This window comes from Leopardus geoffroyi, chromosome A1 (assembly GCF_018350155.1).
Source record: "Leopardus geoffroyi isolate Oge1 chromosome A1, O.geoffroyi_Oge1_pat1.0, whole genome shotgun sequence".
NCBI classification, from domain to species: domain Eukaryota; kingdom Metazoa; phylum Chordata; class Mammalia; order Carnivora; family Felidae; genus Leopardus; species Leopardus geoffroyi.
The window spans coordinates 14,078,507-14,097,812 of NC_059326.1; the positions used below are offsets into that span (position 1 = coordinate 14,078,507).

General features: G+C 33.1%; 1 protein-coding gene across 11 annotated transcripts in view; it reads left to right on the forward strand.

Moving 5' to 3' along the window:
• The window catches only part of NBEA (neurobeachin), a 689,522-nt gene that overhangs the window by 224,189 nt on the left and 446,027 nt on the right, over nt 1–19,306 (forward strand). For 9 of the 11 annotated variants that reach the window (XM_045473789.1, XM_045473805.1, XM_045473824.1 and 6 more), the window contains 4 exons: nt 2,006–2,136; nt 5,974–6,081; nt 11,146–11,314; nt 13,019–13,114. In XM_045473789.1, coding sequence (XP_045329745.1) covers nt 2,006–2,136; nt 5,974–6,081; nt 11,146–11,314; nt 13,019–13,114 — 504 coding nt within the window. The remainder of the gene's footprint in view (nt 1–2,005; nt 2,137–5,973; nt 6,082–11,145; nt 11,315–13,018; nt 13,115–19,306) is intronic. The other 2 variants (XM_045473843.1, XM_045473853.1) reach the window with 1 other exon arrangement.

Sequence of the window (19,306 nt, forward strand, 5' to 3'; positions counted from 1 at the left end):
ACATTACTATAGGTATGCTGTTCATTTACTATCCTGTGTAGCAAAGAAAATTTAGCACTGAGAACTCTTAGTAAATGTGGTTCAACTCCTTACATCCATTCTTACATGTCTTACCTTTCTTAGGGAGGAAATTTATTTATACTACTTAGTCTTTACAAGGGACCAGAAAGCTATTGTTTTTATATTTGCCTTAAAGCATGAATAGGACACAAGAAAGTGAGGCATTAGATAGGAAAGAAATTTCTGATGGATGCTTTTATTAACCATAATTTTAAAAATTGTATAAAAATTGGGGCAGCTGGGTGGCTCAGTCGGTTGAGCATCCAACTCTTGATTTTGGCTCAGGTCATGATCCCAGGGTCGTGGGATTGAGCCCCATGTCCAGCTCTGCACTGACCATGGAACCTGCTAGAGATTCTCTTTCTCTCCCTCTGCCCTTCTCCCCAGCTTGTAATCTCTGTCTCTCTAAAATAAAAAATAAATAATAAATAATAAATAATAAAATAAAATATAAACACAATACAATAAATCTATATGTGTGTAGTTTCAGGGGATACATTTTTTCTGATCCAGGGTAGGAATAATAACTTGCTTTAAGAATGATGGAATGAAACCTACTTTTTTGTTTGTTTTGCATTTTTTAAAGATGGACAGTCTAAGTGGAATAATTTCATAATCATTATAATGGAGAGATTGACACTGAGCTCTTTCTTTTTTTTTTTTTTTTCAACGTTTTTTATTTTTGGGACAGAGAGAGACAGAGCATGAACGGGGGAGGGGCAGAGAGAGAGGGAGACATAGAATCGGAAACAGGCTCCAGGCTCTGAGCCATCAGCCCAGAGCCCGACGCGGGGCTCGAACTCACGGACCGCGAGATCGTGACCTGGCTGAAGTCGGACGCTTAACCGACTGCACCACCCAGGCGCCCCTACACTGAGCTCTTTCTGACCCGTAACAGGTGTGGGATAATTTGCTGTGGCCACCATGGACATATCCATTGATATTTAATAATAGCTGACAGAATGAACCTTGTGAGAAAGAGAAATTTTTTTAAATACCTAAGTATCTTAAAACCAGCATTTATTTGGTTATTCTGAACTTTTATATCTGAATATATTTCAAACCTTTACTACTAATTTCATTTTTATTCCGGTATTTCCAAGCGGAGTTGTTTTTTGGTCACCCATAGGAAAGTTTAAGTGATTAATAATGAAGCAAACAGTTATAAATCAATATGTGCTGTCTAGTTCTAAGCACTTTATACATGTATTAATTCATTTAATCCTCACAGCTAAGGAAGCTAGCATATTTGAAGTCATTTTACATATGAGGAAGCTGAGGCAGACATAGTCTAAGCAGCTGGCCCAAGATCACACAGCTCACAGGTGGCAGAGCCAGGAGTCAAATTCAAATGGTTGGAGTCCATGAATACGACTGCTTAAAATACGTAAATAAGTAAAAAGCTCGTACTCAACGGATACTTATTGAGAAGGCCGCACATGTTCCCACCGCGCAGAAAGGTGGATATTGGGCCTCGGTTCTGCCTCTACTGAGGTAGCCTGTCACTGCCTGAAGCGGGAGCTGTGCTCAGTGGAGTCTCAGTGGAGTAGTCATGTTACAGGAAGAGGTCCTGTCAGTAAAAACAGTTTATCCAATGTGAACATGAGGTTTCAAAAAATCTGTACTGATTTGTGAAATTCAGAATTTTAAAGGATGGGGGGATAGACTAAGGAAGGGATAAATTGGGAGCTTCAGTAATCTTGTTTCTGCAGCCGGTTGGTAGTATGTGGGTGTGTTGTACTTATTTTTTAACTACACATGTGTTTTATGTGTATTTTTCATTACTGTATTTGATAATTTCAAAACATGTCTGTTTAGTCTTGTTGACTTTAGGAACAATGAATGGAGATAAGGGAAAGAAATAAAGAAAAAAACCCCAGCAACTCTTTTCAGCCTGTCAGAGTCAACACTTTGTATTAATAATATGCTTTTGGTTTGTAAATAGTTTGTTGTGTTGCTGTGAGGAACTGTTTAGAATGTCGGCAGAGACAGAGAGACAGGGGGAGCAAATCTTCCCATGGTAGCAGTAAACCTCAGGAAGCTCCCCAAAGTGTGACTGCCACGGCAGCTTCAAAGGTAATTAAACGTTTTCTATGTTAAATATAATGTACCTTAAAGTTATTTTTTTGTTTTGTTTTGTTTTGTTTTGTTTTGTTTTGTTTTGTAATACTAGAGAAAAGTGGCATGGTATTGCTTAATCAAAGAGCAAGGATTTGGTAATCAGTAGGCTTTGGTGCTGGCTTTTCTTCTTCACAATTGTGTTACCAAGATTATTTAACCTCTCTGAGACTTAACACTTCTTGCTTAAATGAAGATACTAATAATTTCTACTTCATAGGATATTTATTAGGATATCAGTACACATAGCTCTGAAAGTTCTTAGTTATCACTGTTTTTCATAGTTAAAGGTATTTTCACAGAGCTGAATATTTGAATAACGTGTCTTTTAAATGGATATGTTTTTGGTGGTAGATATTCTCATAATATGAAGTATATGTGTTGAATGCCCAGGAAATGAACGAATAATGTATTTTGGAGTATACCAGTAATCCCCATTCTGAATTAGCTCTTGATCAATATGTTTCACTGACCCTTTGTATCACATCCAGAGTTTTATCAACGTGACCTTTAAGGTCCTGCATGTCTGACTCATGCTTAGTCTCCAGCTGCAGCTTGTACCCCCTTACCGTTTTAGTCATGTGATACACTTTATTTAGTTCATCAGAGGATTTTTTTTCCCCTTAGACTTTTTCATAGGTTCCCTTTACTTGAAGGGTCAGATTTTTCACATCTAGCAAAAGTCCATTCACCTCTAGCTTCAGCTTAAGTGCTACCCTTTGAGGAAAATGTTTTCAGATACACTTACTGCCACCCCTGCCTAGGGTAGTTTCCTCTGTTTGATATTTTCATAAAGCCCTGTATGTCAATTATTGCATCCTATGCTTGTAATGAGATATTTAACATTGACAAGCTAATTTTTCTGTGCAGTAAGTGAAGACATGAAGTAGTTTAATTCATTTAAATAGTTCTGTGGCTTCAAATTTCTGTATTTTTTAAGCAGAACAACCACATATTTAGCATATCTGTATTGCAGCCTCTTTTTCACTTCTGTCAGAAAACATTCCTAAAATGATTAGACCATATTGTATATCAAGTCTCTAAAGCAGTCGCCATTACTTAGAAAATTAAATATTAACACATCAGCAAGAATGTCTCATCTTATTTGTGTAGGCATAGTAGACTGTTAGTTGAGGGCAGTCTCGTACATCTTTGTAATTCCAGAGCAGGTATGTACAACATTGGCAATACTTTGTCAAAAGAGTACTAATTCTAGAATCAGACAGGTCTGAGTTTGTATTCTGGCTCTACCCCATAACAAGCATTGTGACCTAAGATGAACTTCCTAGTCTCCTGGGCCCGAGTTTTCCAGTCTTTAAAATGGATACAAATTTTAACTTCTTAATTTTAATTTTAATTTTTAGTTTACATCCAAGTTAGTTAGCATGTAGTACAATAATGATTTCAGTAGAATCCAGTGATTCATTCCCTATGTATAACACCCAGTGCTCATTCCAACAAGCATCTTCCTTAATGTCCCTTGCCCACTTAGCCACCCCCCACCCGCAACCCCTCCAGCAACCCTCAGTTTGTTCTCTGTATTTAAGAGTCGCTTATGTTTTGTCCCCTTCCTGCTTTTTGTATTATTTTTGCTTCCCTTCCCCTGTGTTCATCTGTTTTGTATGTTAATTCCACATATGAGTGAAGTCATATGATATTTGTCCTTCTCTGACTAATTTTCACTTAGCATAGTACCCTCTAGTTCCAAAAAATTGGTACAAATCTTAATTTACAAAGTGTTTATATGAGCTAAATGAAAAGCAATAATGTATTAAAGTGTTTAGTAATTCCTGACACAGTGAACTTTCAATTAATACTAATCCCCTTCCTCTCTCTAGCAGTTAACCACTCTATACACTCGTGAAATGAATAAATAAATTAGTATTTTTGAGAGCTTTGATCTTAAAGGATTTTAATTCACTAGATAATATGGAGCTTTTCAAGACTGTCAAATCAAATATTACTCTGATTGTAGAATATGGAAAGAAAAGTCCAATGCAAAGGAATTTCGTAGTAATTTAGTTGAGCTAGTCTCAACTAATGTAAAGACCCTTAGCAATGAAAACTGGTTCATAAGTGATGGATAAAGAAATACTAGGGGAAATGGACTTGGTAAGAAAACACATTTTCTTATGAGAATCAATGGACCTGGTTAATGAGGGTTTTTATTTTTTTTTTTTATGTGACACTTTAGTAAGTAAACCATAGACAATATTGATGAAATACTAATCTGTGTAGACTTGGGTGAGTCCAACATCTTCCTTGGGCCTCATTTTCTATACTTTGCAAAAAGGAGCAATAATACAAGTTTTGTCCATAAAGGAGTCTTTATAATGACCAAATTTGATTATGGATGTAGAAATACTTTATAAAATGGAAAATGATATATTTAAGTTGACATATTTATAATTTTTTCACTTATGCTATAAATTATGTACTTTTCATCTCTGCTGTGAACAATGTGTTATTGTTTTAACCATTTTTGTGATAAGTGTTACTAGCTTATTATTTAGATGATATAGCTGAGGCTCTGAGAGGTTAAGTATCTTACCTAAGGTCATATGGCTGATAAGTTTTGGAATTATAATAGAAACCAAATAACTATGCCATGTTCTTTTCACTATCCTGTGCTGCAGAGGAATCAAACATCTTAATTTAGGAATAAAATACCATATTGAGGTATATAGAGGATTAGAAGGAAGCATATTCACTTTTAATTAGTTAAAGTAACAACAAATTATTCTATTTGCAGGAATCGTATTTAGTACTCTATGTATATGATCTAAGTTAATTCATACTTTTCTTAACATACAAATGAGTGTAAAAGTACTAGATTGAATTTCAGGAAATCTGGCCCTCTCACTAGTTTGCTATGTGATACATTACATAAAAATTGTCGGTTTTTGTATCTTCAGCTGTGAAAAGGATTCTTGGTGGTTATAATTTTTTTAAAGTTTTTATTTAAATTCTGTTGAGTTAAATATAGTGTAATATTGGTTTCAAGAGTAGAATGTAGCGATTCATCACTTACATATGACACCCCGTGCTGATCACATTAAGTGCCCTTCTTAATCCCCATCACCCATTTTAGCTCATCCCGGCTCACCTCCCCTCAGGAACCCTCAGTTTGTTCTCTATCATTAAGAGTCTCTTATGGTTTGTCCCCCTCTCTTTTTTTTCCCCCTTCCCCTATGTTCATCTGTTTTGTTTCTTAAATTCCACATATGAGTGATGTCACAGGGTATTTGTCTTTCCCTGACTGACTGATTTCACTTAGCGTAATAAACTGCAGCTCCAAGGTGCTTATGATCTTTAATGTCTTTCAGCTTTAATATCAAGACTGTGGGTTTTCGTAGATTGTAAAATGTTTATACATATAAAAGCTCATGCAATGTAATAGAGTAATCTCATATATTATAAAAGAATGATGGACAAATTAACCCAGTGACTCAGAAAGATATATTAACTAGAGATTGAGAAAGTGAGGCTCAGAAAATGTTAGTAACAAGCCCAAGGTCACACAGCAGAATTTCAGCCTTACTGTTCTTCTAAGTGTATAGTGGTAGCAATGGTGATGAAGAACAGGAACATTACTAGTAAGTGAAACTGTGACAAGGGCAGAGAGGAGAAGAGAAAAAGTGTCTTGTAATAGAGTGCTGTTGTCGATAAATGTTACTCAGTGATGTGTAAAGAACGTGATAAAGAATGTGGCTAGTGCAATACTAGAAATTGCACTCCTATATGAGTTTCTGTATTATGCTATTTTCTTTTTAACAATTCTCTTTCTTTTTTAAGACTCCATTAGAAAGTGTTCCAGGTAACCTTTCTCCTATTAAGGATCCTGATAGACTTCTTCAGGATGTTGATATTAATCGCCTTCGCGCCGTCGTCTTTCGGGATGTGGTAAGTTATACCTGCTTGATTTCCCAGGAAAAAATCTTCTAATGTTATTTGTGTAAAATCATTTCAATTTTATAAGAAAGCTGCAATTACAACCAGACGTCCTAATGTCAGGAATTGTAGGTTTAGAACATACTTCTGATTGTAAAGTGATTGAGCCTTTGCTTTCTCTGAAAGCTTATGGATACATCATTTTTTTAGATGATGTGAAATTTTGATTTAGATTGTGTATATACCAAGACCCTAGGGATAACCTTGAAATATTATGATTCATTTTATGTTGAATCACCAGCTTTCTCTTTTAGTATTCCTTGCTCCATCTCTAGGTACTGGCTATTTTGTTGTTCTCAATGTTCCTTGTCCTATGGATAAAAAAAAAGATTAATTTATTAAGGTGTTCATGGCAATTACTTTTTTGAGGGGCAGTAATTTTTAAAAGAAGATCTGCATTTTAAAAATGTAGAATTTTTTGAGTATTTGAGTTACAAAAGTAGCTTTATAAAGCTTAAGGAAAAGATAGCTCATGGAGATAGTTTCTTGGAACATCCCAATTATATGATCTCTTACTCAAGTAAAAATAAGATTGGCCTTTTCACAAATCACATAGAAACATATATAGTATTTCGCAGCAGACTCAGTATTGACAGTACTTCTTACTATAGTTATTATTTTCCAGCACTTTGGATTCTATTTTTATTTTAATTGATGATTTATGAGACACATAAAAAGTTTATATCTTAAACTTATACTTAATAAATTGGATGAGTACTAGTTAAAACATATTTAAGTCACACAGCATAATACTACATGGTAGGAATACACAACAGAAAAACTGTCACTCTCTTTAATGTATATCAGTTCTTATAAATCACTAGAGAAATTATAAGCATACCAACAGAAAATTAGAGAGTGGACATAAAATAAGAAAGATAAGGTAACAAAGGTAACAAATATATGATGAAGTCAGTATCACCAATAGTCAAAAGAATGCAAATTAAAATAACAGTGAGATATTTTTACTATTAGACAAATTTTAAATAATTTTAAATTTTTGTTATGTATTTTGAGAGAGAGAGAGAGAGAGAGAGAGAGAGAGGGAACAGGGGAGGGGTGGAGAGAGAGGGAGACAGAGAATCCCAAGCTCAGAGCCCAGTGTGGGACTCGAACACATGAACTGTGAGATCATAACCTGAGCCAAAATCAAGAGTCAGACACTTAACTGATTGAGTCACCCAGGCAAATAAAAACATTTAAGTAATAATAATATCTAGCATTGCAAGGGTACATTGAAACATGCTGTGTCATGTATCACTGGTAGACATTTAGATTGGATAAACGTTTGAATAGTTCTCTTCCATCATCAGGAGTTAAAACTCTTACAAATATTGATGCCCTGTGACCCATTGGTTCTACCGAGAAGTTATCTGACTTCATGTGCTCATCAAAGATGCCTACAGGAAAATTGGCAACAATACAAATATCTAACAATAGAGTTTCAGCTTAATAGGTCGTAGTATTTTCATTCATTGGGAGGCTATGCAACCATTGAAATCATATTTTTGAGGAAAATTTAATACATAGAAAAAGGGCCATGATATATTTTAAGGGAAAGCAGCAGTATACAAAAGTACTTATATTACATAAATACTGCATTTTTATGTTGAGTGTATGTACATGTACTTGTGCACCTTTAAAAAATAAAAGACTAGAAAAAACATACCAAGTGCTGCTAATGATTATCTCCAGTTCTTATTTTATACTTTATTCTTTTATACTTTTTCTGTGTTTTCAAAAGTTCTAGAATAAAACTATATTTCTTTGTAATTAATAAATAATAAAATATTTTTTAATGGAGTTAAAATGAATGATAGCATAAAAACCATGATGTACGAGTCTCCCAATAATCTGGACTCTAATCCAGACTTGGAAAAAAATCACTAACAGGTTAGTCACTTAGACATGAGAATTATCCTGAAAAAAATATGCTATGTAAGAATGTTTTTCTCATGGAGAATGATTAAAATGGAGCAAAATCTCATCTCTCAGAGGCACGCTCAGACCTAACATACAAGGGGTTTATGTTAAGTGCGACATTGTGTTTAAATTGTTAGTAAGTTCTGCATTAGGTTATTGTGGTAGATTGTGATAATTTTCTCTAAAACTGCTAGATGTTAAATATGTCAGATAACCCAGCAGTGGTGCCTAGCTTTTTCTTCCTGAAGGACGGGAATTAAGCGTTTCCAGATGTACCTTCCAAACATCATCAAGGTAATATAACTTGTGTTTGTTAAGTTTATAATGTGTTTCAGACACTTAATATAAATCCTAAACTTTCATTTAAGGGCTAAAAGAAAGTTAAGACTCAGAAGCATTAAGATCACACAGGTAGTATGAGGTAGTCAGAACCCTAAGGTAGAGCTCTCCAAAACATTCTCTGTTTCATCACCATATTTTTATTTATTTGTCTATTTATTTACTTATCTATTTATTTATCTATTTATTAAGTTTTTATTTAAATTCCAGTTAGTTAATGTACAGTGTAATATTAGTTTCTGGTGGACAGTATAGTAATTCAACACTTTAATACATCACCTGGTGCTCATCACAAGTGCCCTCCTTAATCCCTGTCACTTACTGGAAGTGTTTGACAATTGATATATTTTAGGCTCAATTGTAGATATAATGCCAAGAATTCTACTTGACTTTTGACATTTTTGTGAATCAATAGTCATTTTTAGTTGCCTTAATTTCAAAAACAAATGAGGCCAAAAATTAGGTTTTTAAGGAAAAGTATGTAGATTATATATATGCATGTAATATGTAATAGATGTGAATTTATCTTGCTCTTGTCTGTTTTCCATGATGAAGACATTGCTGACTTAAACTCACATAAACTGTTCAAATCTAGGTAAAAGTGCCATGTGGCAAAATTTGCTATGTGGTAAGAAAATAATTAGACTTTAAAAATCAATTTTGTTTTCAGTGTTTGCCAATAAGCTAAAATTTGAAAGGAAATTCATTATGCTTCTCTGTCTCTCTCTCTCTCTCAAGCCTAGATTATACTAGGTCACTTATATACAAATTATATAAACTGAAGTAATTTTAATCCTTTAAAGTTGAATTACATAGTTCTAGCATCCTGGTTGAAGCATTAAAATTTTTAAAGGATTTCAGAGTTAATTATGTTACTAATTCAGGATTGAATAGTGGAGAGACCGATTTCTTAAGCAGATGGGAGAAACATAAGAGTTTATGTCTTCATAATAATAACATATGTAGGAAAGGCAATTGATTTGTATAAAAATTGAGTTACTCTCCAGATGTTTAGCCTCTATGTCTGTTGTGCTTGGTTTTTAAAGACAGAACTGGGAATAAGCAGCACAATTGGTTTGCAAATCTGGATTTGAAAAGAAAAGGCAACTGTTTTCATGCCATACATATGGGAGACTTTCACTTGGCTAAGACAACACTTCACAGTATCTGTTGTTTGCAACTCCCCAACTTTGTAGTTGACATGCATTCATTCCACACATGCCTTTTAATTGCCTGGTACTGAGTTTCCAAGTGGTGGAAATGTATCCTAGAATATTATAGTTCATCACAGCTTGAGCTGTGTTTGAATTCATTCCTGGTCAGTATCCTCACTGATCTGATTGCACTTCAGTTTCCTTTACAATACTGTTTAAGTATTTGATTTTGCCCGTTCCTATGTATTTATTCCATCAGCATTATAATCACAGGGTATGTATTTCACACACTTTATAAGAAATTATATCTCTAGAAAAGTTGTCACTCACAGAATATGAAATACTAAATTCATAATATTTCAGAACAAATTTAATCTGTTTGGGTTGTTTTCTCTGTTAGCGGTGCTAATTCCATTTCATAGTATTATTAGTAAATATGTCTTGTTTGCTTTCTTTTCTGACAAATGCCCATAAATTCTGAATCTTGTTGGCATTGGTGCTTAAATGGATTAATAAATATTAAGTGCTTTTAATGGAGTTGCTAGACTTTAATGCATGTTTGCTTTCCTTATTTGTATCATACTATTTCTTACCTGCTATCTGTGGGCCACAGTAATCACTGGCAGTTTTGGTTTCAAGTGTTAGTTTTACTAGCTTAGGAAAAAGGCTTTATAACCATTTACATTTGATTCCTTAGATATAGTCTAATTTGAAAGTGGTATTAGAGGTTATAATTTTTGCCCTATGAGATATTTACCTAGGCCTTCAAGGGTCTGTGTAGCTCTTTATATTTCACGAAGCAACTTGTAGAGTTATCTTCTCTACTAGACTGCAGTCTGCTTTTTTAAATCTATTGTCTATGTATCTTAACTTGACCCATTGTTTTCTGACCTTTTACCAATTTGTTGCAGTCCTCTTTAAAAACTCCCATTTTGTCATTGAGTTTTTGAAGTTCAGAGCCTCAAATATTGGCAGTTTTTTAGAAGTCATTTTTTTTCTAGTGCAAAATAGTGGGATTGTCACTTTTTTAAAGTTTATTTATGCAGTCAAAGGTTGCATTAGCTTTTCTTAAGCTGCCATATCATACTTCTAACTCATATGGAGCTGGTATAAGTCCACATTTTCTGTTCCTCCATTGTTTATATTTCCCCTGTTTTGTACTCATATACTCTCCTAAGGTAGGATTGTACATGCATCTCAATTATAATTTATTCTATTCATTTTTTTTAAGTTATAACATTTGGAACTGTTGATTTTTATCCAGATATTATTCTTTCTAACTTTATACTTTCTGTATATTTTATAAATGTACATACTCTGTTATAGAAGTAATGGATAGTAAAGTTTTGTGGCATATTCAGCAAAATGTAAAATTCTTATTTTTAAAATTAAATTTCAACCTATAACTCAGATGATATATTCCTGGAGTTTTGTATTTATACTTAAATGATACTAGTTACATAATAATATATGTTTAGAAGTTTTAATAAAAATTAAATGTCATATTTTGCCTCCATAAAGAAAATGAAATAGGAGTAGTTTCTTACACTCATAATTTTTAAAAAATTGAATGTCAGAACTGCCTTTTCCTTTCACACAGGATGATAGCAAGCAGGCACAGTTCTTAGCTCTAGCTGTTGTTTACTTCATTTCGGTTCTGATGGTTTCCAAGTACCGTGACATATTAGAACCCCAGCGAGAGACTACAAGAACTGGAAGCCAACCAGGTAGAAACATCAGACAAGAAATAAATTCGCCAACAAGTACAGGTACTATTTTTTTTAATTATTTGAATTTTTATCATCATTTACCTCTTTTTGTTTCATTTTTACTTCCAGATATAAACTAGTCCTACTTATAAAATCCCATCACACGTTTATAAGTAGGTGGTATATAAATGCCAATTTCATTTTCCTTAATTCTGCAAAAATGTGTGGATTTCCATGATATTAACTGATTCCCATTTTGCCAGTGCAGTTTGGTTTTAGTGTTTTCCACCTATTAATACAAACCATTTACTACTTGATATGCATATAACTGATATATTTTTAATGTATTACTTTTTTTTTTTTTTTTAATTTTTTTTTCAATGTTTATTTTTGGGACAGAGAGAGACAGAGCATGAATGGGGGAGGGGCAGAGAGAGAGGGAGACACAGAATGGGAAACAGGCTCCAGGCTCTGAGCCATCAGCCCAGAGCCTGACGCGGGGCTCAAACTCACGGAGCGCGAGATCGTGACCTGGCTGAAGTCGGACGCTTAACCGACTGCGCCACCCAGGCGCCCCTAATGTATTACTTTTTAACTATTATGAACATGAAAGTAGGAGATCCTTATAGAGTAGTTATAGGAGATCCTTATAGAGTAGTTAAAGACCTTGAATAAGCCAAAATTTAAATCTTTAGAGCCAAATTTAAAGATAGCTTCTTTCTCTCTCTCTCTCTCTCTCTCTCTCTCTCATTATCTCTTTCTTTTGGTGTGTATAGTTACTTAAGGATATAAATTTTTATCAGAAATTCATAGTAAGCAAACATATATTCTAAACTTTATACCAAAGTTGTTTCAACTAAAATCAAAGACTTACAGACAACAAGGAACCATCTTGGGTCATATTGTCTTTATTATTTGGCAAAGATGCTTATGGTGTGGGAGTTCTTGCATTATCAGCTTTGCCTACTCTGCTTAAAAATGATAAACTAACATTTTAATATCATGAGGTGCCTTCTGTCAGTTGCATTTTCTGCCCTGTGTTTATATCAAGGCTGTTTCTTGGTTGTTTGTAGTGTATCCTTAGTAACCTAGTGGTTATTTCATGTACCACTGGATTAATTTGTAGTTGAGATTGTCTTTCCTAAATAAATGCGTATGATATATAAAGAAAATGGATATTTTACAAAGTGAGTAGAAATTAGTGGTCAAATCTCTGCATCTTGTTTTCCATGAGCATATCATATCTCCTTTTACCTTGACATTGTGGAAATATGGATTATGTTTTAGCTATTATACTTTATTTTTGCATGCTAAATTTACTTTGAATACATAAACATGACACTATTTCATTGCAGTATACTTTTAACTTTATTCTTCAAATTAAACATTATCCTACCATTCCATTTTATGTCTTTTGACCATTTAAAACACTAAGACATTATGTTAACCAATTTTTTCTTCATTTTTAATGCATCCATGTCAGCTTTATATGTATAAAACAAGCAATATTTTAGTCAGGCTTCCAGTTCTGATTTTGTGTGTGTGTGTGTCTTTCTGTATGTTGCCAAAATTGCTCTACTTAACAAGTGTATGATTTCTCCTTTCTCTTAATATGTAACCTCTTTCCTTCCCCCAGAGATGCAGTCTTTATTTCTAGTACTGTTTGCATGTTGCAGTAATTCAGAGTTGTCATGGATCTCCAGTGGACCATGTTGCAGGTTGTTACATGCTGGCTCAAATTTGATTCCATGATTTTCTCTACAGTTGTGGTCATACCATCTATCCCTCATCCAAGTTTGAACCATGGATTCCTTGCCAAGTTAATTCCTGAGCAGAGCTTTGCCCACTCATTTTACAAAGGTAATACTGACCTCATCTCCTGACCTGTTTGGGTATTCGTGTTTCATTAATTGTTATACAATTAATATCCATAATGTAATTGTTTACAAATAAGTATACACCTCAGGTTTCATGGAGATATGATATGTTGTGTTTATATTTGGCTATTGGGAGCAAAATATAATTTGTGTATTTGTATTTCATCACATTTCTTTAAAATATCATCTGCAAATTAAGGATACTTAACTATATATACAATAATATTCACGGTGGTGCCATTGTCTGGAGTATGCAGAAAGTCATACCTTAGTAGTGGGACTAATTAGCCCTAAAATGAAGGCTACTCTAGTCTCAAAAGAAAAAAAAAGCTGAAAAACAAGACTTGAAAGCATCAAATTGATCTAGAAGTTACTTAGCTTTCTATCAGAACAAAGTTCCACTTTTCTTTGAAGAAATACAAAATAATTCTTCAACAAACAACATAAAATTCAATGTTAAGCATTCCATAAAAAATTTTAAACATGTAAAGAAGCAGGAAAATATAATACATAAGCAAGAGAAAAAAATCATTCCATAGAAACAGATTCAGAAAGGGCAGAGATGGCAGAATAAGCAGATAAAAACATTCAAACAGGTATTATAAGTATGTTCAAGATGTTTGTCAGTCTAAAAGGAATAGTGAATGTCATGAGAAAAAATAGAAGATTTTTTTTTAAAGAAGAAGTTTTAAAGGTAAAAAATAAAATAGCTGATGTGATGTCTCTGGGTAACATTAACATGGGATTACTCTCTGCAGAACCAAGAACTGTGGTAAACCAAATTCGGCTCCCTGCCCCACCCAAGATTTTCCCATGCGTAATTCCATGCATAATTCCTGGGACGGTGAATATGATGCATTTTCTTCCTCTGACCATGTTGTATTACATAGCACAATTGTTTTTAACAGACAGTGATTATCCATATAGTCCTGACCTAATGACAGGAGCCCCGTAAAGACAGAAAAGGAAGTCAGAACGACTCAGTTTAAGAGTGATTTGACTTGAGGGAAGTCCTTTATTGCTGAGATGAGGGTGACTACAGTTCAAAGACCTGAGATCACTTTGTAGGACCTTAGGAGCACTACCTGGCTGACAGTCAGCAAGTAATTGGGGGACTTGAGCCTACAGCAACAAAGAACTGAATTCTGCCAGTAACTTGAGTGAGTTTAAAGAGGACCTCGAGCTCCAGATGATACCATAGTTCAATATATACTATACATTGTCTAATAATATGGAAGACCAACTTGTAGAACAAATAAAGCAGTGAAGAATTTTTTGTTACAACATGATGAATGCACAGAATTATTTTTATAAATGTGCAACCTTTGAACATCATGATGAAATAAAGGAAAAATTATTTCTTGTCATCTTTATTGCTTACAAACATCTAGCTATGAACTAAGAAGAATTAGATTAAATTAGATTAGATTAAAAGTGTGGAGTTTGTTTTGTATAGAAATGTATTTACAAAGGTTTAGATGTAGTGACTGGAGGCTATTCTGGAATAGTTATCCACATTAAGAGCCTACATCAGAATATCAATGCACAGTTTTCTTTATCAAGGATACTTTCTTGTGAAAACAATATTAGTTGAATGGCACAGTGTTCTTAGCAGCATAATAAAATTTTGAATAATTTTAAGACTGATGTGATAAATTTGCTATTTTCTTCACTATGTGATAATATGGAAGCTGATCATAAGTAACTGTTATTGAATGCTGTGGTACAATGCATATTAAAAGGAAAAGTTCTATTCATGATGTTGGAACTACAAATTCAACTCTTGGTGTTTTTACAGGATAAGAAAGCAGCCTGAGTCCACTCTTTTTTTTTTTTTTTTTTTAATTTTTTTTTTTTTCAACATTTATTTTATTTTTGGGACAGAGAGAGACAGAGCATGAACGGGGGAGGGGCAGAGAGAGAGGGAGACACAGAATCGGAAACAGGCTCCAGGCTCTGAGCCATCAGCCCAGAGCCTGACGCGGGGCTCGAACTCCCAGACCGCGAGATCGTGACCTGGCTGAAGTCGGACGCCCAACCGACTGCGCCACCCAGAAGACTAGTAGGACTGGCTGCATTGTCAGACCTGTAAAACATTTTTAAGGAGTTCAGTACTTACAAAATGGGGGATGATTGCAATATGTTTTTTAAGTAGAGAAAAGATCAAAGGGCAAAAAGTTAGAATCTTGGAAGTATACAGTTTTATGACATTTTAAATTATTTAATAATTATTATTTAATATGATTATCAATGAAAGTATCTTAATCTTCAAGGATGATCTTGATTTTGCTCATCCTTGAAAATCTATCTCCTAACACATTATGTATATGATAGAATATTTTGTGTTTTTAATTTTCCACCAGAAAAAGATTTGTACATAAGAGACTCATGGAACTGGGATCCATTTCTTTTATTGAAATATAATTTATTATTGACTATAACACAAGATAAGTTACTGGAATTGGGTGGGCATTGATGAGAATTGAGAGTATATTTTGAAAAAATAGCATTTCTAGTGTCATTTTGGATGAAAGTTTAAGATGAGTATCCTGAGCTCTCTGACTTTTCATTCCATGAATACACCTTTGTGACACTGCTTTCTGTACTCTGTGTGATATTAAAGTAAAACAAAAACAGGGTAGCTGTGTGTTATTCCCATGAATAATTCCCATTATTGCCAGTTCAGCTTGGATTAGATAAATTACCAAGCAAAAGCTCAGTGTCACATTATCAACTTTAAATATTTATATTCCCAGTATTTATATAAAAAATATTTATATAGGCATCTCTTTTGGGGAATCACTCTTTTACTTAAAACTTTTTCATTTGTTTATGATGTGTGATGGAAAAAAGTCACAAGTATAATAACATTTATTTGTATCGATCACCTATACATACACTTTCAGTGAACAACAGAGACAGTTTATTATTTTCTTTTTCCCAATGTTATCTTTGTTCTGATTAAATTGAAGTTCATATTTTGTCTATGGAGTCAAATAATAAAAACATTTGAGCTTTTATTTTGTGTACTTAATTTTTAAAATTATTTTTAATTCATTTTCAAATGTCAATGATGGTTTTAAAAAAAGGTAAATTTTCACAGATAGTTTGAGAAGTACTGATCTGGACTACTCTTCAACTCTAACACACTTCACTTTCTTCTTTCAGCTCATTATTGAGCCTTTTAAAATATTCTGAACTAGCTCTTTCTGGCCCCCCTCTCTCTCTTTTTTCAATCTTTGATATTCCCTTAGTTCAAAGTCTTACCCCTTATTGGAGCATTGCCATGCTTTCTTCATTGGACTTCTGTAGTCATTTAGACTATTACTGATGACCATAAAAAAATAACACTAATGTATATAATAAAGTAATGAAATGTAATTTATATTTAATATACATACCTATAATAAATATTTTCTAATATATAGGAAGTATAATAAAGCAGTTTTTCTTTCTAAAAATTTTAAAGGCATCCTATAATTTAAGAGACAAAGTTAAAATGTTTTAACTTGTAGTGGACCACTGCTTTAGTTCTAATTTACCTGGATTCTACAATTGTCTCTAAAGTAGTTTCTTCATCTCTTAGTGATCTTTATTCTGTTTTTACAATTTTGCTGCAATTTGTTTTAAAATGTAAATGATACTGTTTCTTGCTTTCTTTTTCTTTTTTTTTTTTTTTTCACTTAAAATTTTCTGGTGGCATTTAGGGTAAAAATACGGGCTTTGGATAGTAATATGACTGCTGATTATCTTTCCAAGTTTATCTCATGTTATTCTTCCATTTTCTCACTATACTGCTATAATCAAACCACCTTTTCATTCTTTAATAATTATAGCCATTTTCCTGACTCTTTGTATTTTTGTATCTTTGTATTTTGGTTCTGGTGTTTGGCTCTGTCTTTTCCGTATTTTTTGCATCCTTGGTGCGTGTTCATCCGTCAGGTGTCTCCCTAAACATGCCCCCCTCATTGATGCCGTACCTGACTGCTGTACCTGAACAGTTTCCTCCCCATGACCAACCTGTTCTCTACTACTACATCCTCTTTATTTCCCTTTTTGCACTTACACAATTTATTTCTTTGTTTAGTTGTTTATTGGAATGTGTACTTCAAGAGAGTAGTCCCTGACACATAGCATGGCACTTGGAAGTAAATATAGAGTAAGTTTTTGTTTAGTAGATGAGTAAGCCAGTGAGAAAGCTAAACAGTTTTTTAAAATTTTGATATTGATGATAGCCATAAAATGTATTTCATTATTAAGCATGCTAAAAACAGAGGCAAAAAACTTTTATTGATAACTTGGCCTAGAAGATTAAGAAGCTTTATATTACTCATTTCACTATAGGATTAATAAGAATAAATTTAATATTTAGGTGAACTTATAAATAAATATATTAGTTTTCCTCTAACAGTTCATTATTAGGGAAAGAATTAACACCAGAAACAAAATAGTTAAGATAATGTAGTAGTGGTAAAAGAACAGGCATATGGCATGAATGATCTATAAATACACTGGAATTTGTATGAATGTTTCTTATGGTATAAATATATTGCATATAGTATCATATATTATAAATACAACTTTCCTAATCAAATAGAAAAAGAAATATCATTTGGCAAATGGTATTGAGGTTACCAAATTGGCAACTATTTGAAAAAAATTAATTTATATCCTTATCTCATTTATTATGCCAGATAAACTTCACATGCACTAAATTTAAAGGTAAAAATGAAACTGAAAATAATTAAAGAAAATTAAAGTTAATATTTGTGTAAAAAACGTGTCTTAAATTATAACATCAGAAACTGAAGTTCAAAGTGAAAGATACGACTAAATAAAAGTTTTGTATACCTGCATGTCGAAAATGTTGACAAAATTTAAATCAAATACAAACAGGAGAATTTTATATGATAAAAGTTAATAACTTTAATGATTAAAAAGCTTTTATAGATCAACTAAAAGAATGTATCACACTAAGGGAAACATATAGAAAACATCAAACAGTTAACAAAAGAAAATTAAATTACACTACAGATAAGAACAATTTAAATCTAATAAATAAAAATATATTAACAAAAATATTAACAAAAATTTTCAAATTTGGCATAATTTGCAAATTTGGCAAAATTCTGAAGGGTTAAAATGCAAATACGTGCACTTTACACAGCACAAAAATGTTTATAACCCTTAAGCTGGTAATTTTACTTTTAGAATTATTATGGAAACAAGTAAGGATATGCCAATAATTTATATACAAATATTTTATGACTTAGTTTTTATTTATTGTATGTTTGGAAATAAAGTTAATATTTATTAAATAAGTTGTTACATTCATATCAAACAACAAAGGGTTTCAGTGTTATAAATTTGTTATTTTCTCTTGCTTTTGGAATCCTTGTTAATGTATCCATTGTAATCCATTATGTGGATGCATTATAATTTATTTTATAAGTAATCTAATGTACTTTCATTATAATATTCATAGAATATTTATTGTATACTGATGTTGCATAATATATCTTTCATTTATTTACAGGTAAAAATCATGCCCTGTATTCCTAGCAAATATTTCTTAAAAACATCAACTCTGAAATAAATGTCTGTTTTCAGCATTAGTAAAGGTACCAACAAAAGCCTCCCTCTCCTCTTTCTTTTCTTTCATCCTCTAATTTAACCTTTCTTTCAGTTTACTTTTTTTTTTTTACTTTTTTTTAATGTTTATATTTATTTTTGAGACAGAGACAGAGCCTGAGTGGGGGAGAGGCAGAGAAAGAGGGAGACACAGAATCTGAAGCAAGCTCCAGGATCCGTGCTATCAGCACAGAGCCCAGCGTGGTGCCCGAACCCACGAACCATTGAGACCATAACCTGAGCCGAAGTCGGGCGCGTAACCAACTGAGCCACCTAGGCGCCCCTATTCTATGAATTTTTTGATGGAGTCTTTAGGATTTTCTATATACAATATGTCATCTGTGAATATTGACAGTTTTACTTCTTCCTTTCCAATTTGGATGCCTTTTATGTCTTTTTCTTGCCTAATTATTCAGGCTAGGACTTCCAATACTCCGATGAATAGTGATGAGAATGGGCATCTTTATCCTCTTCCTGATCTTAGGAGGAAAGCTTTTAGCTTTTCACCATTGATGATGGTAGCTACAGGATTGTCATATATGGT